The sequence below is a fragment of the Notolepis coatsorum genome (genome assembly GCF_963971535.1).
Source record: "Notolepis coatsorum genome assembly, chromosome: 1".
In the NCBI taxonomy this organism is placed as follows: domain Eukaryota; kingdom Metazoa; phylum Chordata; class Actinopteri; order Aulopiformes; family Paralepididae; genus Notolepis; species Notolepis coatsorum.
This window is the reverse complement of record NC_140165.1, coordinates 173,309,386-173,336,663: the sequence shown is the minus strand read 5'-3', so window position 1 is coordinate 173,336,663 and position 27,278 is coordinate 173,309,386. Positions and strand designations below refer to the sequence as shown.

Here is a 27,278-nt window from a genome sequence, read left to right as displayed (position 1 = left end):
TAGCGGCTCCCCTTACCATACATTTTCTCCCGACATTAAACATTTAGCACACATAGTGACCTCCAAACGAGGGGGGAACACCCACTCCTCTTTGGTATTTATCCCGTTGGTATGTGCGAGGGAAAGCCCCTCGTAAGGAGAGGGCCCATCGCTAAGGGTATACGACGAGGTGACAAACTGAAACCCCCCCATCCCTTAATCCAACGTTAACCAATAAAGAAAACCTACGCTAATAAAAATTACCTCGCTCCTCCCGGGCGCTTATTTGAACATTACCACGGCCGTCATGACCGGTCCGAAGGATTCCACTCATTGTTATTTACGACGTATGTATTCGCTGAGCTTCTCTCTCACCCTCAGTGCTGCTACTCGACCCGTCTGCCTGCCTGGTGTTGGTGCCGGTGCCTGGTCCCGCTTTCCTCGCCTCCGCGTTCCCTCTCCTCCATCCCTCTCCTTTTCCCCTTCCATTTCTTCCACCGTGATGCCTCGCCTCTTCAGCTCGCTGTGCGCCTCGGTTGCGCTCGTGTAGGTCTTGACTCCGGTAACCAAGTGGATCCTCATGCTGTAGTGTGGAGCAGTGGAGGCTGCTGACCAAATTTTTAGGTGAAGCACAAATTGTTATATTATATTATATATTAAATAATATTTTTAAAACATCCCCCACTGTGTGTCAGTGGTCAGTGGACACAGATGAAAACATATTAACATTAGGTGACAGCGGACCTGACCAGATGAAAACATATTAGGTGACAGCGCACCTGACCAGATGAAATCATATTAGGTGACAGCGCACCTGACCAGATGAAATCATATTAGGTGACAGCGCACCTGACCAGATCAAAACATATTAGTTGACAGTGCACCTGATCAGATCAAAACATTTTAGGTGACAGCGCACCTGACCAGATCAAAACATATTAGGTGAAGGTGACAAGGAAGCCACAGACTCATACCCCCCCGACACTCAACTAACCGCCTCGGACAGTCCTTCATACCAGTGGCCATCAGGCTCCACAACAGTGGGCAGCGACTGCTGCCAGACATCGACCTAGAACTAATAGGAACCCAAGTAGGACAATAACACTACCTTATGCATACTGCACCTTATGTGGATACTGTGATACTGTGAATAATGAATAATGTATATTTCAGTTAGTTAGATAGTAAATTATATTGACCTATTTGTTTACACTGCTTGTGTTGTTTTCACTACCTGTACCCCCCCCCCCTTCCCCCATGCTGCTATGATGCCTGAATTTCCCCAAGGGGATCAATAAAGGAATATCTTATCTTATCTTAAAAGGAAAGATGAAATTACCTACCTGGGTTCCATCCTATAGAGGCAAATCTTTCCTGTGACAAAATGGGATCCAATGTAATAAAATTAAGTCAACCAACGAACTAGATTCCTGTACCGGATCTCCTCTCTGGTAAACAAGAATACCTTGAAGACTCTAACAGGAGCACTCATTCAAGGATACTACGACTATGCTTGCACCTCATGGTACCAAAGCACCTCAAAGGCACTAAAAACAAGATTACAAACATCACAAAACAAACTGGTCAGACTACTGCTTGACCTTACTCCTAAAACCCACCTCACCCCTGTCCACTTTGACAACCTAGGATGGCTTAGAGTAGACGACAGAGTACAGCAACTTGCAATGGGCCTGGTCTACAAGATACACTACACCACTAAGATACCCATGTGCATGTCGAAATACGTCCCAAAGGTCAGTGAATACCACGACCACAACACCAGAGGGAGTTCCACAAATCATGTTCAACCCAGATAAAATAATTAAAAAAGTAAAAAAAAAAAAAAAAAAAAGAAAAAATTTAATAAAAGAAAATAGTCATAACTTAGAAATGAGATTGCATAGGTCTATGAATCGATATCGCGATTCTGTTTCGATTAATTGCCCAGCGCTACAGAGTGTACAGTAAGTTAGCTTGGTGATTATCATTGTGATGTAGGCTAAGCTGGCTAGCTACTGTTAGCATACAAGCACTGTAGCCTACTTACTTTTTCATCCACAAACTTTTTTCTGATCCAGATGCATAAGTCCACTTCTTCATGTTGCTCAGTTGCTGGTTTATACTTCGGTCCTAATGTTGGCGCAAAGTTTAATTTAGCCTGACTTGACTTGTTATAGCTGTACATCTTACTAACTACTAAACAAAACTTTCTCATAGTCTCAACTTTCACATAGTCAAAACGGGTCCAGCTGCATGTCCGGAGGATAGGTTTAGCTCGGGCCAATCTCAAGTTTCTCAAGTTTCTTTATTAGTTGTCATACAGAAGTACAGAATACTTTTATACAAAATGCTTCTTTATGTTACATTTTGTATAAAAGTATTCTGTACTTCTGTATGACAACTAATAAAGAAACTTGAGAAACTTGAGATTGGCCCGAGCTAAACCTATCCTCCGGACATGCAACTGGACCCGTTTTGACTTTGCAATGCAGCAATCTCTGATTGGATTTGCAAGGCTGCCAATCATATTCAACCTCCGTGTATTGGATGTCAAGGGCTGTCAATCAATCAACCCTCCATTCAATGGCAAGAGTTTAACTGCACAGACCGTGCTTAGATGAAGTTAATAGCCTATTTTGATTCGCTGTTATTTATTATTCATTTAACAATGGGTCACACCTGTGAAGTTTTCTTCACGAATAATTACTGCAGGCAATACTGCAGTGCAGGCCTGCTCAGAGCTGTCAATTTTGGCCATTTTTGAAAAAAAATAAATTCACTGGCATTTTTTTTACAGAGGAAAACATTTATAATAAAAAAATAATAATAATAATAATTAAAAAAATATATACATCTAGTTTTTTTTATATATATATATATATATATATATATATATATATATATATATATATATATATATATATATATATATATAGGTATATGTAAATTAATAATAATTATGAATTATGAGTGAATTTGTGTTTCACGTGTTGTCATAGAGAAACCTCCACTGGTGTGGAGTCTGGAAGCGGATTCCTTTTATCTTTAGTGCTTTTTTTATACAGTTGTACTCCCTTCGTTTCTTCGCGACTTCAGGTGCATAGTCATGGTCGATATAGATTGTCTTGTTGCCCATTTGTATCTTTCCCTTCTTCCATGCTTCTCTCAACACCAGCTCCTTGGTCAGGTATTCCTGGAAGATAACGAGAATGTGTCTTGGCGCAGCGCCTTCTGGCGGTCTTGTGGCCTGTGCACGGTGGGCCCCTTGCAGCTTGAGTGCTATGTCCGGTGGGAGCGATAGCTCGTTTTTGAGAAACTGTTCGATAAACTTTGGAACCGAGTCCCCCTCCCTTCCCTCCTCCATCCCAAATATGCGGATGTTGTTCTTCCTCGCCCTGGATTCCAGGTCCACCAACCTGTACTGTGCGACTCGGTGTTCCTCTAGACTCGCTCTGAGTGCGTCCGACATCTCCGCCATCCAGTCCTCCATTTTGTCCACTCGGCTGTCCACCTCGTCCACTCTTTGATTTAGACTCTGTATCTGAAAGGCGATAGTATCGAGCTTTGCCTTTATGTCTTCGCTAACTTTCCTGAGCTCTTCTTTTAAGTCGGTTTTCAGTTATTTTATCGCTTCAACTATGCCCACCTGGTCCATGCTCGGCTCGTGTCCTGACTGCACGCTGGTGGCCTGCTGCTGGTTGTTTATGCTAGCGGGGGCGTTAGCTTCGGTGTCGGGTCCTTTCGTCGTCTCGTTGTCCGAGTTATTGAATGTTTTTTTCCTTTTTTTCGGTTCTTCTCTTTCTTTCTCCCACTCATCTACCTTTCTGTCTTGTTTGAATGTTTACTTTGAGTTCTTGAGTGTCTGAAATTCACTTTGCCCGGGAGCTCGGCTTCTTATGCGTCTGTGCTCTCTGCTGGCATACCGGAAGTCGACTTGTGCATTTTAACGTTACATACACAGTCGGCGATCGCATGACTTGGCAAGTATAACAACTGCCATAGTGTATGACATGTATGTATGTAAGAGGGAAACATTTCTAAGTCACGACGATTTTGTTTAAAAGTCACCTTATTTTGTTATGCAATGGTTGTCGTGCTTTTGTATTTTTTGCAAATTTGTTGATACACCTTGTGGAACTTATTTGTCTAAATATAAATGAAAAACTCATACACAAAAATGACTCTTAGGCAATTATCGTATGAGGCTTTAATTGATTGATTTTATTAACAGATTGCAGAATGGGTACAATACAGTACGGCTCAATACACACAATTGTTAAGGGGATGCAGACCAGAGAAAGACTTTCAATTCATCATAAGAGAAAGATTTTCAATTCATCATAACATACATGACATACACAACAGATATACAGATATATCATGACATTTATGACATACATTTGAGGGGGAGGAAACTGTACATTGGGGGGGTTGGGTGGGTTTGGACATTTACCGGGGTCAGTTTCGAATTGCGGCCTCCTGTAGGTGCTCTTTAGAGCGGCTAACGATATGTCTCCCCCCCCCCCTCCAGGTGCAGCCTCCCAACTCGCGGGGCCTGATGGACTCCAAGAAGACGGGCGGCCCGCTGCAGGTGCTGGACGGCTTCCAGGGCTGCCTGGACTCGGTGGTACTGAACGACAACGAGCTGCCGCTGCAGAACAAGCGCTCGCACTACGCCGAGGTGGTGGGCCTCACGGAGCTGAAGCTGGGCTGCGTGCTGTACCCCGACGCCTGCCTCAAGCAGCCCTGCCTCCACGGAGCCACCTGCACCGGCCTGCCCTCTGGTGGTGAGTCTGAGTACCACCTCCTACTGCTGCAACCATAGATATATATATAAACCTAACCCTGCACCAGCCTGCCCCCTGGTGGTGAGTCTGAGTACCACCTCCTACTGCTGCTGCAACCATAGATATATATAAACCTAACCCTGCACCAGCCTTCCCCCTGGTGGTGAGTCTGAGTACCACCTCCTACTGCTGCTGCAACCATAGATATATATATAAACCTAACCCTGCACCAGCCTGCCCCCTGGTGGTGAGTCTGAGTACCACCTCCTACTGCTGCAACCATAGACCCATATATAAACCTAACCCTGCTCCAGCCTGCCCTCTGGTGGTGAGTCTGAGTACCACCCCCTACTGCTGCAACCATAGATATATATAAACCTAACCCTGCTCCAGCCTGCCCTCTGGTGGTGAGTCTGAGTACCACCTCCTACTGCTGCTGCAACCATAGACCCATATAAACCTAACCCTGCACCGGCATGCCCTCTGGTGGTGAGTCTGAGTACCACCCCCTACTGCTGCTGCAACCATAGACCCATATAATCCTAACCCTGCACCAGCCTGCCCCCTGGTGGTGAGTCCGGTCCTCTACCACCTCCTCCTACTGCTGCAAGATTCAAGATTCAAGAGTTGTATTTGTCACATAGAGACACAAGACATGTAGGTGGCCGTGCCCGCCTCGATTGTGCAAAAATACAAATAATAAAATAGAATAATAAAATAGAATTGATAATAAAATAAAATAGACATGATTAAAAAAGTAATAAGAATAAAATACAATGCAATAAAGGCAATGAGTAATATATACAATAATATACAAATAAATATATATATAAATAAATATATATTTTTTAAAGTGACCTTTTTTGTAGTGTATACATTTTGTACGTGGGGTGTGTGAGAGAGTGTAAGTGAGGATGTGTGTGTATGTGTGTGTGTGTGTGTGTGTGTGTGTGTGTGTGTGTGTGTGTGTGTGTGTGTGTGGAGGTTATTGCATGACTACCAGTGAGGCAGTGCTTCACTAGTATACAGACAAAAAATATATATATATTATTACATATTTTTATTATATTTATTATAATTTATTTTTTTTATATTTATTTTTATTAGAAATGTGTTCCTCTGTGAAAAAAAACAATGCCATTGATTTATTCTTTTCTTCAAAAATGTCCAAGTGACAGCTCTCTGACCCTGATCCCATAACACATTGATGCTGGTCAGGCTGTCAGCTGTCAATCAGTCACTGCAAATTTTTGCACTGGGCAGGGCTTAAGAATCTAATAATCCAATCAAAATAGGGTATATAAAAAAAAAAAAAAACGGTTAGTGAGGCCATGCGCACTTGATTGATTGGCGTTCACGTCGTGTTACATTGTGTTGACAACCTTGAGATCCAATCAGAGAATGGTGCCAGCTAATGATACGGAACTGCAGCTGGACCCTATTGACTGTGGCGTCAATAGCCATCTAATGTTCTAGATTTTTCGGTCATCATCTCACCACTGAGACTGACTGTGTGCAATTTGCCTTGAAAGATACTGACATCGAGAAAAGAAGATTCATTTGCCTAATATAATAATTCATATTTTAAGATCTTTATTCAATTGTCCATGAACTTATTGTGCATCGTTTGATGATATATATATATATATTTTTTTTTATCTCAGTTGAAGTAGTGTAGTTGACGTGAACGTGCCGTCTTGGACTCTGTAAGCTAACTTGTTGTAGCTAGCTACTAGCTTAGCAAGCTAGTAGTTTAGTAAGCTCCTGTCCGGTCTTTCTCAATTTCTGTTCCTAAAGTCATCGAAACGTTTGCCCAGAGGAAGAACCGCTGTGCTGCCTTCCTCTTCATGTGAGCAGCACACAGCTTTCTGCGGACATTTCGAGACTATCTTAGTTGGCAACTTGGTCCATATATGGGCATTATGCGAGTGCGTGACACGAGGAATTCCCCTCTGCTGTCTGCAAGCATCCAGTTTACAGAGGATACCATATCACAACTGGGCTACAACTGTAAACTGTTAGTATTCATATTTGGAAGCCTGGCTCATGTTCATAAGTTGGGCGTTAGAGGCCTTCAGATGGCCGGTCTTCCGAAGAGAAGAGCCAAACAGTTAGCAACATATTGCTCAGTGTCAGCTATTATTGGCAGCCGCGCAATTTGGAGAAGATGCTGCTATCTGTACCCATGAGCTGTGTGTAGATTGTCAGGTTCATCATCCATGTGTGTAACTTTGGTTGCCATTGTCAATTTGGGCACAAATGTATCAGAATAACCCACAATGTGCACTGATAATATTTGTGTCCTTTAAACATTGTCTTTATGTGGACATAAATAAAGATTCTAAATGTGTGTGTGTGTGTTTTGGCTGGCACACGTCATGTCTCTCTCTCTCCTGCCAAGTCTCTGTTGTGCAGCCGCCAACGGCTCAAACAAAGCCCACAAAAACTCTTCCTAACGCTGAACATAAGCCTTTATGTGATAATGTGTGTGTTTGTGTGCGTGTGTATGTATTGTTCAACAATGTTACCACTACACTGTTACCACTACACTGTTACCACTACAATGTTACCACTACAATGTTACCACTACAATGTGACCACTACAATGTTACCACTACACTGTTACCACTACAATGTTACCACTACACTGTTACCACTACACTGTTACCACTACAATGTTACCACTACAATGTTACCACTACAATGTGACCACTACAATGTTACCACTACACTGTTACCACTACAATGTTACCACTACACAGTTACCACTACACTGTGACCACTACACTGTTACCACTACACTGTTACCACTACACACACTGTTACCACTACAAAGTTACCACTACACTGTTACCACTACACTGTTACCACTACAATGTTACCACTACAATGTTACCACTACAATGTGACCACTACAATGTTACCACTACACTGTTACCACTACAATGTTACCACTACACTGTTACCACTACACTGTTACCACTACAATGTTACCACTACAATGTTACCACTACAATGTGACCACTACAATGTTACCACTACACTGTTACCACTACAATGTTACCACTACACAGTTACCACTACACTGTGACCACTACACTGTTACCACTACACTGTTACCACTACACACACTGTTACCACTACAAAGTTACCACTACACTGTTACCACTACACTGTTACCACTACACTGTTACCACTACAATGTTACCACTACACTGTTACCACTACAATGTTACCACTACAATGTGACCACTACAATGTTACCACTACAATGTTACCACTACAATGTTACCACTACACTGTTACCACTACAATGTTACCACTACAATGTGATCACTACAATGTTACCACTACAATGTTACCACTACAATGTTACCACTACACTGTTACCACTACACTGTTACCACTACAATGTGACCACTACATTGTTACCACTACAATGTTACCACTACAATGTTACCACTACAATGTTACCACTACAATGTTACCACTACACTGTTACCACTACACTGTTACCACTACAATGTTACCACTACAATGTTACCACTACACTGTGACCACTACACTGTTACCACTACAATGTGACCACTACACTGTTACCACTACAATGTGACCACTACACTGTGACCACTACAATGTTACCACTACAATGTTACCACTACAATGTTACCACTACAATGTTACCACTACAATGTTACCACTACACTGTTACCACTACACTGTTACCACTACAATGTTACCACTACAATGTTACCACTACACTATTACCACTACAATGTTACCACTACAATGTTACCACTACAATGTTACCACTACAATGTGACCACTACAATGTTACCACTACAATGTTACCACTACACTGTTACCACTACAATGTTACCACTACAATGTGACCACTACACTGTTACCACTACAATGTTACCACTACAATGTGACCACTACAATGTTACCACTACAATGTTACCACTACAATGTTACCACTACACTGTTACCACTACACTGTTACCACTACAATGTTACCACTACAATGTGACCACTACAATGTTACCACTACAATGTTACCACTACACTGTTACCACTACAATGTTACCACTACACTGTTACCACTACACTGTTACCACTACAATGTTACCACTACACTGTTACCACTACACTGTTACCACTACAATTTTACCACTACACTGTTACCACTACACTGTTACCACTACAATGTTACAACTACACTGTTACCACTACAATGTTACCACTACAATGTTACCACTACAATGTTACCACTACAATGTTACCACTACACTGTTACCACTACAATGTTACCACTACAATGTTACCACTACAATGTTACCACTACACTGTTACCACTACAATGTGACCACTACAATGTGACCACTACAATGTTACCACTACACTGTCACCACTACAATGTCACAATCTCTCTCTCTCTCTCTCTCTCTCTCTCTCTCTCTCTCTCTCTCTCTCTCTCTCTCTCTCTCTCTCTCTCTCTCTCTCTCTCTATCTCTCTCTCTCTCTCTCTCTCTCTCTCTCTCTCTCTCTCTCTCTCGCTGTCCTCTCTCTCTCTCTCTCTCTCTCCTCTCTCCCAGGGTTTGCCTGTAGTTGCAGCCTCCAGTACACCGGGGGGCACTGTGAGACAGAGATAACGGCGTGTGTCCCCAACCCGTGTCAGAACAGTGGCATGTGTAAACCAATCGGCAGCGCCTTCCTCTGCAGCTGCCGGCGAGGCTTCAAGGGGCTTATGTAAGAACACACAACACAACATGCCTGAGTTAGTGCTTGAATGCCACCATCCACTTTAATGTTAACGTTAATATCGCCTAATCTATGTTTGAAATTATGGCTATGTGTCTAATCTGCCCATCGCTTATCAAAGACTATTTTCCAGTCAGTGATGTCAAGGCAGATTGGTTTTTTATCGCTTCATTTCCGTTTGAGAGCATTTTGAAAAGCACCCGTTTTGAGGTAAAAAACAGCCCATTCTGGGCCATTCTGTGATAATCATCTTGTTACTGGAATATTCCAGAACGTTGATATTCGTCGGCCTTTTTATGAATCGTTTTCAAATAAACGCTAGATGATCAATATTATACGTACATGCACGCCCATTCGAGCCGCGCGCTGATAATAGCCGTTTTCATTTCCTCATGGATTTTACAGTGAAACCGAAAGAGCCCATTTCACAAAACAGCTTATATCTTCATCAAAACGAGTCTGATTATCCCAACACTGATAACATAGATTCCTTACCTGACATCAGATGGTATCCAACTGGTATATTCCAATTCCTGATCACCATTCGATCACCCCTCCCCTCTCCTCTCCTCCCCTCCCCTCCTCCCCTCCCCTCCCCCCCTCCCACCCTCCCCTCCCCCCTCCTCCCCTCATCCCTCCCCTCCTCTCCCCTCCCCCCTCCTCCCACCCTCCCCTCCGTTCCCCCCTCTCCCCTCCCCCCTCCCCTCCCCCCTCCTCCCCTCCCCTCTCCTCTCCTCCCCTCCCCTCCCCTCCTCCCCTCCTCTCCCCCCTCCTCCCCTCTTCCCCTCCTCCCCTCCCCTCCCCTCCCCTCTCCTCCCCTCCCCGCCCCCCCTCCTCCCCTCCTCTCCCCTCCTCCCCTCCCCCCTCCTCCCCTCTCCTCTCCTTCCCTCCCCTCCCCTCCCCTCCCCCCCTCCCACCCTCCCCTCCCCTCCCCCCTCCTCCCCTCCCCCCTCCTCCCATCATGCCTCCCCTCCTCTCCCCTCCGCCCTCCTCCCACCCTCCCCTCCTCTCCCCCTCCTCCCCTCCCCTCCCCCCTCCACTCCCCTCCCCTCCCTCCCCTCCCCCCTCCTCCCCCCTCCTCCCCCCTCCCCCCCCTCCCCCCCCCCTCCCACCCTCCCCTCCCCCTCCTCCCCTCCTCCAGGTGCGACGAGGACGTGAACGAGTGCGAGCGCGGGAACCCCGAGGGCGAGTGTGAGAACGGCGGCACCTGCGTCAACACGCGCGGCTCCTTCTACTGCAACTGCAGCGCCGGCTTCGTGGGCCCGAGGTGCGGCCTGCGGCCCGTTGTGGTGCCGGACATGCAGGCGGGCCACGCCGTGGTGGGCAAGGAGGAGCTGATCGGCATCGCCGTGGTCCTCTTCGTCATCGTCACGCTCATCGTCCTCTTCATCGCCTTCCGCAAGAAGGTGTTCCAGAAGAAGTACGCGCGGAACAACCTGTCGCTGGTGCAGGACCCCGCCACCGCCGCGCTGCTCAACAAGGCCAACGGGGTCCAGTTCAAGACCCTGCGCTGCGTGTCGGGCGACCCGCTCAACCTGTACCAGGAGGCCGGCCTGGGCCCCACGGTGGTGGTGATGGGGCCGCCCCAGGTGCCCGTGAGGCCCATGGCGTACACGCCCTGCTTCCAGGGCGACCCGCGGGGGTGCGGCGCCACGCTGGAGAGGATGGCGGACGGCGGCGGTGGCGTGGAGTACACGGAGATGAGCACCTTCCACCCGGAGTCACCCAGGATACTGGCGGGGACCACACGGCGGGGCGTGGTGGTGTGCAGCGTGGCTCCCAACCTGCCCCCGGTGTCGCCCTGTCGCTCCGACTGTGACTCCATACGCAAGAGCCCCTGGACCAGTGAGGAGGGTGAGTGTGTGTCCCTCTCTGTATCTGTGACTCCAGGAGCCCCTGGACCAGTGAGGAGGGTGAGTGTGTGTCCCTCTCTGTATCTGTGACTCCAAGAGCCCCTGGACCAGTGAGGAGGGTGAGTGTGTGTCCCTCTCTGTATCTGTGACTCCAAGAGCCCCTGGACCAGTGAGGAGGGTGAGTGTGTGTCCCTCTCTGTATCTGTGACTCCGAGAGCCCCTGGACCAGTGAGGAGGGTGAGTGTGTGTCCCTCTCTGTATCTGTGACTCCGAGAGCCCCTGGACCAGTGAGGAGGGTGAGTGTGTGTCCCTCTCTGTATCTGTGACTCCAAGAGCCCCTGGACCAGTGAGGAGGGTGAGTGTGTGTCCCTCTCTGTATCTGTGACTCCAAGAGCCCCTGGACCAGTGAGGAGGGTGAGTGTGTGTCCCTCTCTGTATCTGTGACTCCAAGAGCCCCTGGACCAGTGAGGAGGGTGAGTGTGTGTCCCTCTCTGTATCTGTGACTCCAAGAGCCCCTGGACCAGTGAGGAGGGTGAGTGTGTGTCCCTCTCTGTATCTGTGACCCCAAGAGCCCCTGGACCAGTGAGGAGGGTGAGTGTGTGTCCCTCTCTGTATCTGTGACTCCAAGAGCCCCTGGACCAGTGAGGAGGGTGAGTGTGTGTCCCTCTCTGTATCTGTGACTCCGAGAGCCCCTGGACCAGTGAGGAGGGTGAGTGTGTGTCCCTCTCTGTATCTGTGACTCCGAGAGCCCCTGGACCAGTGAGGAGGGTGAGTGTGTGTCCCTCTCTGTATCTGTGACTCCGAGAGCCCCTGGACCAGTGAGGAGGGTGAGTGTGTGTCCCTCTCTGTATCTGTGACTCCAAGAGCCCCTGGACCAGTGAGGAGGGTGAGTGTGTGTCCCTCTCTGTATCTGTGACTCCAAGAGCCCCTGGACCAGTGAGGAGGGTGAGTGTGTGTCCCTCTCTGTATCTGTGACTCCAAGAGCCCCTGGACCAGTGAGGAGGGTGAGTGTGTGTCCCTCTCTGTATCTGTGACTCCGAGAGCCCCTGGACCAGTGAGGAGGGTGAGTGTGTGTCCCTCTCTGTATCTGTGACTCCGAGAGCCCCTGGACCAGTGAGGAGGGTGAGTGTGTGTCCCTCTCTGTATCTGTGACTCCAAGAGCCCCTGGACCAGTGAGGAGGGTGAGTGTGTGTCCCTCTCTGTATCTGTGACTCCAAGAGCCCCTGGACCAGTGAGGAGGGTGAGTGTGTGTCCCTCTCTGTATCTGTGACTCCGAGAGCCCCTGGACCAGTGAGGAGGGTGAGTGTGTGTCCCTCTCTGTATCTGTGACTCCGAGAGCCCCTGGACCAGTGAGGAGGGTGACATTGCACACAATGCAATGTGATGTCAATGCCAATGTCACTAAACCAATTCACACCTGGAACAAAGGCCCAGTTTATAGTTTGTTGTTCCTTTTGTTATTCCAATGACTGGGCCCAGGCAGGCCTACAGCGACACACACTTTGATTTGATGCCATGTACACACACTAGATAGATCGAGGTTTAGATATTTAGATATATATAGATATATGATTGTATAGTAATATAATATAATATATAATATAATAGAGAGAGAGAGAGAGAGAGAGAGAGAGAGAGAGAGAGAGAGAGAGAGAGAGAGAGAGAGAGAGAGAGAGAGAGAGAAAGAAAGAAAGAAAGAAAGAAAGAAAGAAAGAAAGAAAGAAAGAAAGAAAGAAAGAAAGAAAGAAAGAAAGAAAGAAAGAAAGAAAGAAAGAGATAGAGAGAGAGAGATACAGAGATATAGTAAGAGAGAGACATTTATAATAATTATTATAATTATTATTATTATTAAATAGAAACATTTTCTATAGGTTTGCCGTGGTAGTCAGTGATACTGGTGTCATTCTGTGTTCAGGCATTCACTGAGTAAATTAATTGCCTAGTGCCCCTTTAACAACTTATCGGCTTGGTAAGTTTCAGTTTCACTTCTAGAGAGGATTTAAGTTCAACTGGAGAGGAGCTCAGATGATCTGTCCGGAAAAGTATGTAAGCTATTGCTTATTTTTTTCTCTATCAGCTGTGAGAGAATGTCCGCACGCAGGAGAAAGTTGGCGTGTGTGTTCGTGACACACACACAAACACAACGAATGCAAAAAGTCGACTCCCGTGGATATTATATTATGAAAAGCCAATCTGTTGTTTAGAATTTGGATGGGGGGTAGGCTCTGATACCTCTCCCCTCTGCGGGGTCTAACACCTTTTCACAGAGCACACGCCGCTCTTGTGTGTGTGCGCGCGTGTATGTGCGTTTCTTGACGCAATGTAGTTCTCTGGCAAACGGAGATAATTACAATCATACCATCTAGCAAGAATTTAACATATTTACAAGTCGTATTAAGTTTAGCAAGTAAAGAGACATATATATAACATCTCAAAGCACTCAATGTCATTTTAAAATGTTTACCGATTTCTGAAAAGAGGTACTTTTTGAGCATTTGGGAGAAATTATAAATCCTTTTGTTCTCCGCCGACAGGTTCAAACAGGCCCTTGGACTCCCAAGGGTTTTAAAACAGAGAGTAACACCTGTGTGTGTGTGTGTGTGTGTGTGTGTGTGTGTGTGTGTGTGGTGTGTGTGTGTGTGTGTGTGTGTGTGTGTGTGTGTGTGTGTGTGTGTGTGTGTGTGTGTGTGTGTGTGTGTGTGTGTGTGTGTGTGTGTGTGTGTGTGTGTGTGTGTGTTACTCTCTGTATCATAGAGGGATGATTGTTGTCGTCTGGTAATCAAAAGGTTCCAGGTTTGATTCTGGCTCCTATCACCCGCTGGGATAAACAACCCTAGGCACGGCTGTTTCTCCCCTCCCCCTTTCTTAGAGACAAAAAGTAACCTGGTGTAACCCGAGCGCCCCCTACTGGTTGATACCGTTAACACTTTCAGAGCCCAAGCTTAACCTTGATTTACCGGTTGAATGCCCACCATCCACTTCAATGTTAGCGTTAATATCGCCTAATCTATGTTTTAAATTATGTGTCTAATCTGCCCGTCGCTTATCAATGACTCATTTTCCAGTCAACATTGTTGAAGCGGATTGTTTTTTTATCCGTTCATTTTCGTTTTTATAGCATTTTGAAAAGCCCTCGCTTTCAAGGAAAATATAAATATTCCATGATAAAAGACATTTACTGGAATATTCTAGAATACACAAAAACTTTGTCATTTTTCGGCCTATTTATGAATCGTTTTCAAATAAACGCTACATTATCAATAGTATATTATGTGTACGTATGCACGCTGGGGCCGGCAGCTGAAAATCGATTCTCTGATTTCCTCAAAGCGATCGCGCACACAGAGACACATCACACATAGGGCAAACGCTGAGATCTCAGCGAATACAACTCTGATTATCCCAAGACTGGTAAAATAGATTCCTTACCTCAGACCAGATGTTCTCCAAAAAGATCATTCCAATTCCTGATCGCCATTCCAAAAATCGATCACGCTTATTGATTGAGTATTGGCTACTGTGAATATATATTCCAGGCTGATTCCCGTCCCGCTATGACTTCCATGTTGAGCAGACAGCTTGCCAGCTCAAGGAGCCAGCTGGCTCCGCCTCTACATATCGACTGATCCCAGGTCAGTCTAAGCGACTGACGTGCAGTTACTCAGGGATAGACGATAGGGGGCGCTTTTTTCCATTCTGAGCTGCTGGAGGAGCTGCTGTACCAACGGGAGACTCGGTTGATGAAATATGAAATCAGATCGATAATAAAAAAATAAAACGCTAATACACGTCGTGGGCATTCATGCATTGGGCTGATAAAACATCATATAACGTCATGGGCACTGAAAGTGTTAATATGGCGACCACCGGAAACCACTCGGCAACGGTAGACCGTCCGAATGGCTACATCTGTACATCGAAAGTACAATAATATATTTAAGCAGATGTTAAGTACAACAAGTACATTTGAGTATACCTTCTGAATACATAAAAAGTATAGACAAGTATGCAAAATATAAAATGTACTTTTCTACTTTTTTATTTTGACCTGGGTGGTGAACCAGGCATGACAGTGGTAACTCTCCTCGCATTCTGGCATCCCTGCACTGGCTCCCGGTACACTATAGAATTCACTTCAAAGTCCTCACTTTCACTTTCAGAGCACTCCACGGTCAGCCCCTATCTACATCACTGAACTCATCCATCCCTACACCAACACCCGCTCACTCAGATCTGCCGATCAGCACCTCCTGGTGGTCCCCAGGTCCAGGCTCAAAACAAGGGGTGATCGAGCCTTCGAGGTGACGGCACCAAGGCTCTGGAACGCTCTCCCCCTGGACCTGCGAACTGCCCCCTCAGAAAACCAAAAAAAAAAAGAAAACAGCTAAAAACACATATGTTTAGACAGGCTTTTGGTCATATATAGGCATCATTTGTCCTCACTGTTCCTATAGTTTTTAGTTATTGGCCGATGATTTTTTTTTAATTCTTTGTATTCTATTATTTTATTTGGTTCACTGTTTTTAACTGCTGTCTGTTGTTGTTGTTGTCATTTATTTCAGATTTTTGTTTTTGTTTTATATGTTATGCTGTAGTGTAAAGCACCCTGTGTGCATTCATGCTGTGAAGGGTGCTATATAAATAAAGGTCATTCATTCATTCAGGTAAAATGGTGGACATGGCGGAAGAGGTCACCTGTTTCTCCGGGAGCAACAAGGGGAGCAACTCTGAGGTCCAATCCCTGAGCTCCTTCCAGTCTGACTCCTGCGATGACAATGGTGAGACGTTGAGCTACTTGGATAATATTGTTATTGAGAGTCAAGCTGGAATCCTCTTGCTTTCCTAATGGTGTGCAGTTATCAGTTTTCCAATAGGAATTCCAATAAGAGAGTAGCATGAGTCCAATGATGTGGTCTATATTGTGAGTAGCACGGGGCATTATTGTTATTATTATTACTATTATTACTATTACTATTATTATTATTATTCAAGGTACTTTTTCCCTTTTGACAATTTTTTGTAACTTCTTTTGTTGCTGTTGTTTTGTCATAATATTTCATGCAAATGTTTTTTATTTATAATCATGTGTTGTTAAGACTTTGGCTGATTTCTGGTGTGTTGTTGTTTTTGCGCTGGAGCTGTTCACCGTTTTACATTCGATCTGTCATTTATTTATAAATTCTGCCGGTTATAAGATGATCTTCTTTCAGTATTGTCAGCATGACCATTATTATAAAAATGTGTGAATGTCTCCATCATCATCATCAGAGTACATAATTTAAGAAATTATGTAATGGAAGTGTTCCACAGTCACGTTGGTCTCACATGTCATTCTTCTTTGGCTGCAGTTGGATTGGTGCCACACACCAGTTCGACGAGCGAAAGAAAACACAATCTTATCTCAACTTTTCTCTACGCTTTTTGTTGTCGTTATTTTTCTATATGGTTTTCTTTGCATTTTGTTCAAGAGCAAACACCCTTTTCATATCACCATTCAGTTTGATGGGGGTTTTTGCCATTAAATGGATTTCTTTTAAAACAGCACGATGATCACTGAGAGTCCCAAAACCACAAAAGACACAACTTTTCTAGTCAATTGCAAATGGCGTCAGCAGCCAGTGAGTGGTCTCTTAGACAACAATGGGACGCATTGACCAGCAGCCACAGTGGCCGTTCCTTTTCTGCTGACTGTTTCAACCCATGTCTCCTCCTCTCTCCCCCAACAAGCCTCCATAGTGACCGTTATACGACTGGTCAATGATGCAGTCGACACAATCGAAAACGAAGGTACCATGTCTCATCCATCTTCCTCTCTCTCTATCTCCCTCTCTCTTTCTTCCTTTATCCTACTCTTCTCACTTCATCCTTTATCCCAGTGCTGTAATTTGCAGTGTCAATGCATTATCTCTCTATAGGCAAATGGCTGACTATACCTCTATTATTTTCTTCAGCCACATGGCAAAGCTTACACATCATTACTTTGTTACATGCTTAGTCAGGGTGAGTGTGTTATAGTCTGTAAGCTGCATTATACATTATATAGAGTTAGCATGCGTACTGCGTAGGGTCCTGTGTTTTCCGTGGACAGAATTGGGAAAGCTTAATGAGGAATAATGAAGGGGAACAATGTGTAATTATTCCAGAGATGATGAAAGAAATGTGAAAAAATGTAATAAAGAAAATCATAAAGAATTAAACAGAATTTGAGATCAAGTAATGTGGACACAAGTAGTGGACACCTTGTGTACATAGTGTAGGTCCAGATACAAGGGCCAAGGCATACAACTATGACTAATATGAGACAAACACTACCTCCCACATTACCTCTCCCGCCTGGTGCTTAGCCTCTTAACACATTGGCTGCCACGCAGTTTGCCCCTCTCATACCACTCTCTGCCACCACTCTAAGCCTATGGAGATGTTCACCTTTTTTGCAGGGCTATCACTTTTTAAGGGGAGACACTGCAGGTGAATAGGGTAAAAAAATTTACTAATAGATATCACAATGAAACTTCCCCAGTTGATTACTTATATTAAGACAAGACTTTTTTGTATTACAAGTTTTCTGAAATTGTATGTTTAAATATGCAAATGAGGCATGCTCTACTTAAATATGCACTAATTTGCATATAATTCCAGGACAGAAATCTGAACATTGGATAAAGCCATTTTCAAGATTATAGTTTCATTTTGTTGACATATTAGAGCCAAAGGTTATTACAGAGGGGATTTTGGATATCTCTTTTTATCACTCCATAAATCAGAAAATACTCCATTTCAGTACATTTTTATGGTAAAATTCCATATTTATGTTTTTAGGAATAAAATGTGATATAAATCAGGGTATGAATGCGATATCAACAAACCCTTCTGTAAATACCTTCAGAACATAGATATGAATAGAACTGGAAGGTTTGGTGTATGTGTGTGCTACTGAAGTGGAGATTTCTGGCTCAGAGTATGAGGAAAAACTCTTAAAACTCATTTTTGGGAAAACGCCTTCAAAGTTCTGTATTGTAAAATGCCATACTTTTTTTTTTAAACAGATATTTACTAACACAATACCTAATCAAACCATTAGTAATAGACAACCTAAACACATGCCTGATAACTGAATAATAATAATAATGATGTTATTGAACTGAACAGAACTACACACAAACAGTGTAGTAAGTGTAGTACAGTGTAGTACTCCCTAATAGGCAAAGATATATTTGAATAGATATCACTATGAAACTTTCCCAATTTGTTATGTACATATAAACTAAGAAAAAATATATTGCAAGTTTTCTGAAATTTATGTTTATATATGCAAATGAGGCACTTCCCCATTAAATATGTGCACATTTATGGATGCAATAAGGCAAAATGATGTAAAATAAACAACTAAATGTGTGTTATTGACGTTTTATTGTCACTAGTTTCATAGAAGACATGTTTAGGAAGCAAAATATAACAAAATCTCAAAATCAACAAAAAAAGTATATTTGACTATTCACCTGCAGTGTCTCGCCTTAAATTGTATTGCTAAATTGACATTACTATGGCCCATTCAACATCGATTATCTATCTTTCAGGATGTAGGAACGTTATACTTTTTCATTCATAGATTCATACAAAAATACCGTCTAGAATATAAGTATGTTTTTATCGTTTTCTGCAGTAATTCCTAGAACGCTAGTTATAGGCCTAAATGCATAATATAGATTATCGATTGCAGTTTATTCGCGATACACGCTATATTAAAAAATCCAACTGTATACGATCCTAAACGTTATGACTCATCATGCGCGGATGAACGGGGGGGGTCGTTTATAATTCCGTGATCGTCAGTAAATGCTTTATGTAGTATGGGTTGATTTATTGATCAGATGGTTTGTAAATAAAGAAATGTACAATCGCCTTGAAAATGACGTCAGCGTCCTCTTACCGTTCGCCGATGAGACTGGAGAAAAATATCCCACTTATTTGACATCGATCGACTAGATCCATTTCCGGTTTGTATGGTGCAATAAACGCCAAAATCATATCGATTATTGAGTTATGGCAGCGATCCATATACACGGATGTGTGTCTAGAGTCCCGCAACGATATGTGACTGCCGGACGGATTTCCCAGATGCACTGAGATCACCAGATCCATTTCCGGTTGTAACTCGCCCGATCATCCACCAGGCGGCGGTATTGAAGCGATGCACTGTTGTGCAGGCTCCCACTGTATCAGCAGAGGCTGGGTGGCGGAATTATGAATGCCATGGCGAAAAAATGAAATATGATCTCAATAATGTCGTACGCCGTGGTTTGGCAGAATTCGCATGGACCTCAAACACGTCGTACGCCGTTTTTGGCGGTGGATGTGTTAACAGGCGGGCAGAAAAGTGGCAATTTTTTTTTACTTGAGTTGAACTTGTGTACTCACATTTCTGTTTAGTGGTTGCCAGATTCCAGATTCCATTATTCCAGCATAGAGGTATGAGCTGGAAAACACCACGGTTCCATAGGCTGAAGTCTTATGTAGTACAGGTCCAAATTTGTGGCCCAAAAAAAGAAAGTTCCAAAATCTTCCGTGGCCATCCACCCGCGTGCGTTCTGAAGATTGAGTCACAACAAACGTTCGCTCGTCAACTTTCACCTACTTCCTATATTCGCCCCCCCCCCCCCCCCCCCCCCCCCACTGACGCTGACCAATAATTTTCGTCATCAGCGGTGATTGGTCAGTTCTCGAGCGTATACTGTTCGACGTGGTCATTTGTCAAAAAGACGCTCGCCTGACATATCGTCATGTAACTCGAGAACCGAGGCACGGAATTGGTCGAGTGAGGTGGCGTTAGAACAGCGGAAAATTCAAGTTTCGAACGGTATATTACATGATCGGCGAAGAATGCAGCCCCGAGCCGGTAGACGCTCGCAAAGTGCTGCGACGTGCGTGAATGGGCATGACTGCAGCGCCCCCCTCGAGCAATTATAGGGTTCAAACTGGCAACCTTTAAGTGACTAGTCAGCCTCTCCTGAAAAGCTTAGCTCAAAGGTACTCTGTGTCCTGTACGTCGTGGCAGCAAGCAGGGACAGACAGTGTAGGTTAGAAGGGCCTTGTTGTCAGAGCCTTCTGTGGGACCAGACCCGGCACACACACACAACACATAGGGCTAGATCCACAAAGAATGGATTGCACGGTGCTAGTTGCACCCTTACTTACAATTCATTATGAATAAAAAATGGGGGACCCTGATGTAAACAAGACGAAAGTCTTTCTCTGGTCTGCATCCCCTTAACAATTGTGTGTATTGAGCCGTACTGTATTGTACCCATTCTGCAATCTGTTAATAAAAATGTCATTCAATCAATCGATCTGCGCGGTGTAAGTAAGGGTGCAACTAGCACCGTGCAATCCATTCTTTGTGGATCTAGCCCAATAGCCCATAGTCCCAACACCTGTCCAACAACTAGCAACACATACACAAGGATGCATTGCACAGGCTAAACAAGCACGTGCTAAAGCTCTCTGCATTTGATTGTTTTCCCCATCTGACAGTGTCAGTCATGGACCAAGGTCAGAGCTACAACAGAGGTGATTCTATTTCCTCTCCTATCCGATCCTCCCCTTTCCTCTCCTCCTCTCTCATCTTCTCTCTCCTTTCCTCTCTCCTCTCTCATCTTCTCTCTTCTCCTTTCCTCTTTCCTCTTTCCTCTCCTCTCCTCTTCTCTTCTCTCATCTCCTATCCTGTCCTCCCCTCTCATCTCCTCTCTTCTCCTCTCCTATCCTCTCCTCTCTTCTCTTCTCTCTTCTCTTCTCTTCTCTTCTCTTCTCTTCTCTTCTCTTCTCTTCTCTTCTCTTCTCTTCTCTTCCCTTCTCTTCTCTTCTCTTCTCTTCTCTTCTGTTCTCTTTTCTTCTCTCTCTTCTCTTCTCTTCTCTTCTCTTCTCTCTTCTCTTCTCTTCTCTTCTCTTCTCTTCTCTTCTCTTCTCTTCTCTTCTCTTCTCTTCTCTTCTCTTCTCTTCTCATCTCTTCTCATCTCCTCTCCTCTCCTCTCTTCTCCTGTCCTGTCATCCCCTCTCATCTCCTCTCTTCTCTTCTCCTCTCCTCTCCTCTTCTCTTCTCTTCTCTTCTCTTCTCTTCTCTTCTCTTCTCTTCTCTTCTCTTCTCTTCTCTTCTCTTCTCTTCTCTTCTCTTCTCTTCTCATCTCCTCTCCTCTCCTCTCTTCTCCTGTCCTGTCCTCCTCCTCTCCTCTCTTCTCCTGTCCTCTCCTCTCATCTCACCTTCTCTCTTCTTTATGTTGAACTATCTCTATCACTTATCATCTGCACGGCTCCTGTGCTCCCTACACTCCCCAGCCGGAGGTGTGTGCACGCGCGTGTGTGTGTGAGACGTGCACGCGTGTGTGTGTGCGGCGTGTGTGCGCCTGTGTGTGTACGTGCGTGCGACTTAATAAATAACACCCCACCCCAACAGCATGTCAACCAGCTCATTGTGTTGTGCTGACTTGGCAGCCCCAGTGCACCCTGGGACCAGTCACCAGCATCATGGAGATGTGACCACACTCACAATCCTTCTCTCCCCCCCCCCCCCTCCCCCTGGGACCAGTCACCAGCATCAGAGATGTGACCCCACACTCACAACCCTTCTCTCCCCCCCCCTCCCCTCGGGACAAGTCACCAGCATCATGGAGATGTGACCCCACACTCACAACCCTTCTCTCTCACCCCCCCCCCCCCCTCCCCCCGGGACAAGTCACTAGCATCAGAGATGTGACCCCACACTCACAACCCTTCCTTCTCTCACCCCCCCCCCCTCCCCCACCTCTCTCTTCCTCCACCATCTCTCCTCCACTCGTTTTTGCTTCTGCCTGCCTCCTCCCTGCCCGTGTGCTGAAGCCCCTCCTCGCTGCCCGTGCGATGAAGCCCCTCTCACTGCATCACCTCCACGTATCTGTTTTATTACTTTGTTGGTTTTGTGCCATGTTATTTTGTGCTTGTGTTTTTCTTTTCAAACTCCAGTCAAGTGATATGGTCTGAAACACTGTTGTTGGTGTTGTTGTTGTTGCTGCTGCTGCTGTTGTCTGAACATCAGTCTGAACGTCGCTCAATACCTTGTTTGTATGTGTCTTTTTGTTAACATGGAGAATATATGATCCTGTTGTTTGTATTTGTTTAACATGGTGTCAGTGGTGGAAGGAGTACACAGTTTCTTTACTTTAGAACATGTACAAATACCCAGAGAAAATAGTGCTCTGGTAAAAGTCCTCCATTAAAAACTTTACTGAAGTACATATTTGATATTTTATGTATGGAGGTATACACCGTAAAAGTACACATTCTATATGGCATTCTCGCAAACTGGGAGCATTCACTCCTGGATTCATTGACCTCTAAAGGTAATATTGAAGTGGTGCATGGTCCAGTTCTGCTGACCACTTGATCTTGTGGAAGTTGTCTGGCTTCAAATATGAAAGTACATAATTTCTACCAACGTCTGCCATGTTTTCTATGCAAAATATATATAGTGACCAATAACTGATGGGCTCAGATGAATGTAGTTGAATAAAAAAAAACTACAACATTTCCTTTGAAATGTAGTGAAAGTAAATAAAAGTAGAAACTTTCCCTAAAATGTTTATATGCAAGAAAAGGTACAAAGGTACTGTACTTGAGTAAAAGGTACTTAGTTACTTTCCACGACTGACACGGTGGCAGCATGTCTCTTAACCCCCAGCTCCTCCCGTGTGCATGGCAACGAGACACTAACATCTGCCCCCGCACAGGTGGCTGCATACTGTACATGTCCTCCAGCATGGCTGACGGATCTATAGCTGTCCTCCAACATGGCTGACGGATCTATAGCTGTCCTCCAACATGGCTGACGGATCTATAGCTGTCCTCCAACATGGCTGACGGATCTATAGCTGTCCTCCAGCATGGCTGACGGATCTATAGCTGTCCTCCAGCATGGCTGACGGATCTATAGCTGTCCTCCAACATGGCTGATGGATCTATAGCTGTCCTCCAGCATGGCTGACGGATCTATAGCTGTCCTCCAACATGGCTGACGGATCTATAGCTGTCCTCCAACATGGCTGACGGATCTATAGCTGTCCTCCAACATGGCTGACGGATCTATAGCTGTCCTCCAACATGGCTGACGTATCTATAGCTGTCCTCCAGCATGGCTGATGGATCTATAGCTGTCCTCCAACATGGCTGATGGATCTATAGCTGTCCTCCAACATGGCTGACGGATCTATAGCTGTCTTCCAACATGGCTGATGGATCTATAGCTGTCCTCCAACATGGCTGACGGATCTATAGCAGTCTTCCAACATGGCTGATGGATCTCATACTGAAGTTGCGCCAAAAAGTACTCACTTTCCGTGATTCTTTGCACATCAGTTTTTGTGCTAAAAGACAGATTTTTCTTCATGCAGTTCTTTTATATTTACCGGTATACGTGTATTTATACACTTAATTACTTTTTTTCTTATTTATTTTAAGTTAACACAGAGTAACTTCTAACTGGAAAATATTTCCTAAAAGTCGACATCTTAACCCTTTCACTACCGCACAACCAAATGGTTAACCATTTCACTGCCACACGACAGAAGGTTAACCGTCTGTAGTGTGATAGTAAAGGGTTAACCTTCTGTAGTGTGGTAGTGAAAGGGTTAAGGTTGTATTTGATGGAGAAAGATTATCTCAGTAGATGAAGGAAACTGGATGCATCATGCCCATAATCTCATAAACATAATACCAAAGCTATAAATTAACACTTTCAGTGCCCAGCAGGCGGCGCACGATTTAGTGCTTGAATGCCCACCATCCACATCAATGTTAGCGTTAATATCGCCTAATCTATGTTTTAAATTATGGCTATGTGTCTAATCTGCCCGTCGCTTATCAATGACTAATTTTCCAGTCAACATTGTCGAAGCGGATTGTTTTTTTATCGGTTCATTTCCGTTTTATAGCATCTTGAAAAGCCCTCGTTTCCAAGGAAAATAAAAATATTCCATAATAAACGGAATATTCTAGAATACACAAAAAACATTCACATTTTTCAGCCTATTTATGAATCGTTTTCAAATAAACGCTAGATTATCGATAGTATGTGTACGTATGCACGCTATATAGGCGATCTGATATCTGATCTGATATATTTCCTGATCGCTCGCACAGCCAAACAGCCATATGACACATAGGGGAAAAGCTTATATCTCCGTGAAAACAGGTCTGATTATCCTAAGACTGGTCAAATAGATTCCTTACCTGAGATCAGATGGTATCCAAAAAGATTATTCCAATTCCTGATCGCCATTCCAAAAATCGATCCTTTTATTGATCCAATGCTACATACTGTAAACACATATTACACGCTGTTCTGAGGCTCCACAATGACTGGGATCATCTCCGGTTACATGCGTGAGAAGTAAAATGAGGATTCCGGATTTTTTTTTTCTCATCCATTTTCATTGAGTCCATTCCAAAAGGGTGCATTACCATCTGGGAGACGATAGGGGGCGCTTTTTTCACATCTGAGCTCCTGGTGGGGCTGGTTTCCCAACGGTAGACTCGGTTGCTAACACGTGTTATGTCGTGGCTGGCATTCAAAGTGTTAATCTTCCTAGAATATATGACATCATAGATATCACACATTCCAACACGTTAACTCAATAACTCAATTGAAATTCAATTCTAAAAGACAGGTTTATAGACGGTTTCTCAAAGTGACACCAATAACGGTCTAAAAAAGACACAAGTTTATTTCCCATTGCAATATTTTGCTAAAATGCAATAACTGACACAAAACACACTTGGGTCCAAACTGTTCCCCAGCAACAGAACTCCAGTGAAATGATCTATCATTTTGGGACGCGATATGAGATGTGATAAATCAGCTTTATTTTTGGGTGGAAGCGTTCCTTTAATAGACCGCTGCCCTCTGGATGGCATTCAAGTCCAGTTGCTCGGGTCAGAAAGTACAAATAAATTATCCCCTTCTACGGCTACATTCAGAAATATATCAATTACAGTGTGGAAGTCTGTTGGGAAGTTGGAGTACACTCTGTATATTTTAACTTTTAGTGGCAGGAACCTGATTGATTGCTTCTCATCGTACAGCACCTCAGGAACCTTAAAAGCATCCGGTAACAGACTGTGTGCCAACACTCCAGCAGTTCACTCTACACCCGAGAACTCCATTTGAACACGTCGAAGGGACCGAGTATAAGCTAATAAACCATTCAGATCCCCTTACCCACGCCTAGAGTGGAAGTCTTACTGATGATATAGGATATCAACAATCCCACAGTTGAGTCCAAATGAAATAGGGTGAATATTTATGCGAGGAAAGAGAATCCACACCCCCAAAAGCAAATTAAAAGGCAATATTTATGCCGTTCCTATGACTGCACTCAGTTCCTCATCCTTCTTATCCTCACAGAAAAGACTTCTGTTGTTGTTCATGTATGTGCTGGAAAAACAAACCATGTGCAATTTCCGTGGGCCTGTTTTTCTAAAAGGTCAAGGGAGGTGAATACTTTTTTGCAACTGTATTTTTCAGTCGTCTACCGGACGACTCCATGTTGCTGTGAGTCCACAGCCTTGAGCGTCAGCGTGTACCATCCCATGTGACACACACCCCTGCAGGATTAGAAAAGAGTGGTTGTGTCTTTGCGTCTGACGTGGCACTGCGTCCCTCCCGCCTGCCCGCACTAACTCTGATCTCTCTCCCTCCCCTGCGCAGCGTATCACTGGGACACCTCGGACTGGATGCCCTGCACCAGACTCCCGGACATCGAGGAGGTGCCCGGCTACGAGGCGAGTCCCGGGGCAGGCGGGGTGGCGTGCTCCGCCCGTGGCCTGGGAGGAGGAGGCAGCACCCGCGAGCTGGAGTCCGACTACTACCTGGGAGGCTACGACATCGACAGCGATTACCCGCCGCCCCACGAGGAGGAGTTCCTGAGTCAGGACCAGCTGCCTCCCCCGCTGCCCACCAGCGGCGAGGATTACCCCGAGCACTACCACCCTCTGCAGAGCGCCCCCACCACCACCACCACGTCCCTCTCCACCACCACGTCCTTCTCCAACACGGCGTCCCTCTCCAAGGAGAGCGCCCTGAGCAGCGCCGGCAGCAGCAGTACCACCAACGGCCACCAGCCGGCCAGGCCGCACTTCCACCCCAGCCAGTACCTGCCCCCCCATCAGCTGCCTCTGGGGCCAGAGACGGGGCCCGGCGATGGGGGGGAGGAGGAGTTTAGCACTTTTGTTGCGGGCGAGGTGGTCACGCCAGGAAGCGGGGGGGAGGCCGACAGCGTGTCGCTGAACATGCGGCTGTCGGTCGGCGCCTCGTCGGCCTCCGACGTATCGTTGGCGCCATGCGGGTTCGACGACTCCGAGGCGGGCGGCAGCGACTTCGACAGCATGGACGAGCTCCATCGGGGGGTGACCGTCGTTATCGACTCACAGCAACAGACTGAAGTGTGACTCGGTCAGGGAACCTCGGGGCGGGGTGGGGCGGGGTGGGGCGGAGGGGGGAGACTGGGGGAATGGGGCCAAGAAGGGTCAGCGTGGCAGTGAGTCACAACAACAGTGGAACACAAACTGCTGAGAGGGATTGAAAGACGACGGACAGGGAGAGAGACGGGAGTTCCTCACTTGGAGACGAACGCTCAGGTTGTTAACGGTCACCACTGCTAGGGGAGAGCATTAGGTTAAAGGTCACCACTTCTAGGGGAGAGCATTAGGTTAAAGGTCACCACTGCTAGGGGAGAGCATTAGGTTAAAGGTCACCACTGCTAGGGGAGAGCATTAGGTTAACGGTCACCACTGCTAGGGGAGAGCATCAGGTTAAAGGTCACCACTGCTAGGGGAGAGCATTAGGTTAAAGGTCACCACTGCTAGGGGAGAG

General features: G+C 45.3%; 1 protein-coding gene across 1 annotated transcript in view; it reads left to right on the top strand.

Annotated features, from left to right (window-relative positions):
- The window catches only part of LOC311223464 (protocadherin Fat 3-like), a gene marked incomplete at both ends in the record, with an annotated part of 130,417 nt that extends 103,563 nt beyond the window's left edge, over positions 1–26,854 (top strand). The window contains 7 exons of the mRNA XM_084308251.1: positions 4,511–4,766; positions 9,365–9,518; positions 10,672–11,384; positions 16,048–16,161; positions 17,111–17,170; positions 20,915–20,950; positions 26,115–26,854. Of these exons, the coding sequence (XP_084164377.1) occupies positions 4,511–4,766; positions 9,365–9,518; positions 10,672–11,384; positions 16,048–16,161; positions 17,111–17,170; positions 20,915–20,950; positions 26,115–26,854 (2,073 nt within the window). The remainder of the gene's footprint in view (positions 1–4,510; positions 4,767–9,364; positions 9,519–10,671; positions 11,385–16,047; positions 16,162–17,110; positions 17,171–20,914; positions 20,951–26,114) is intronic.
- Positions 26,855–27,278: the final 424 nt, after the last annotated feature.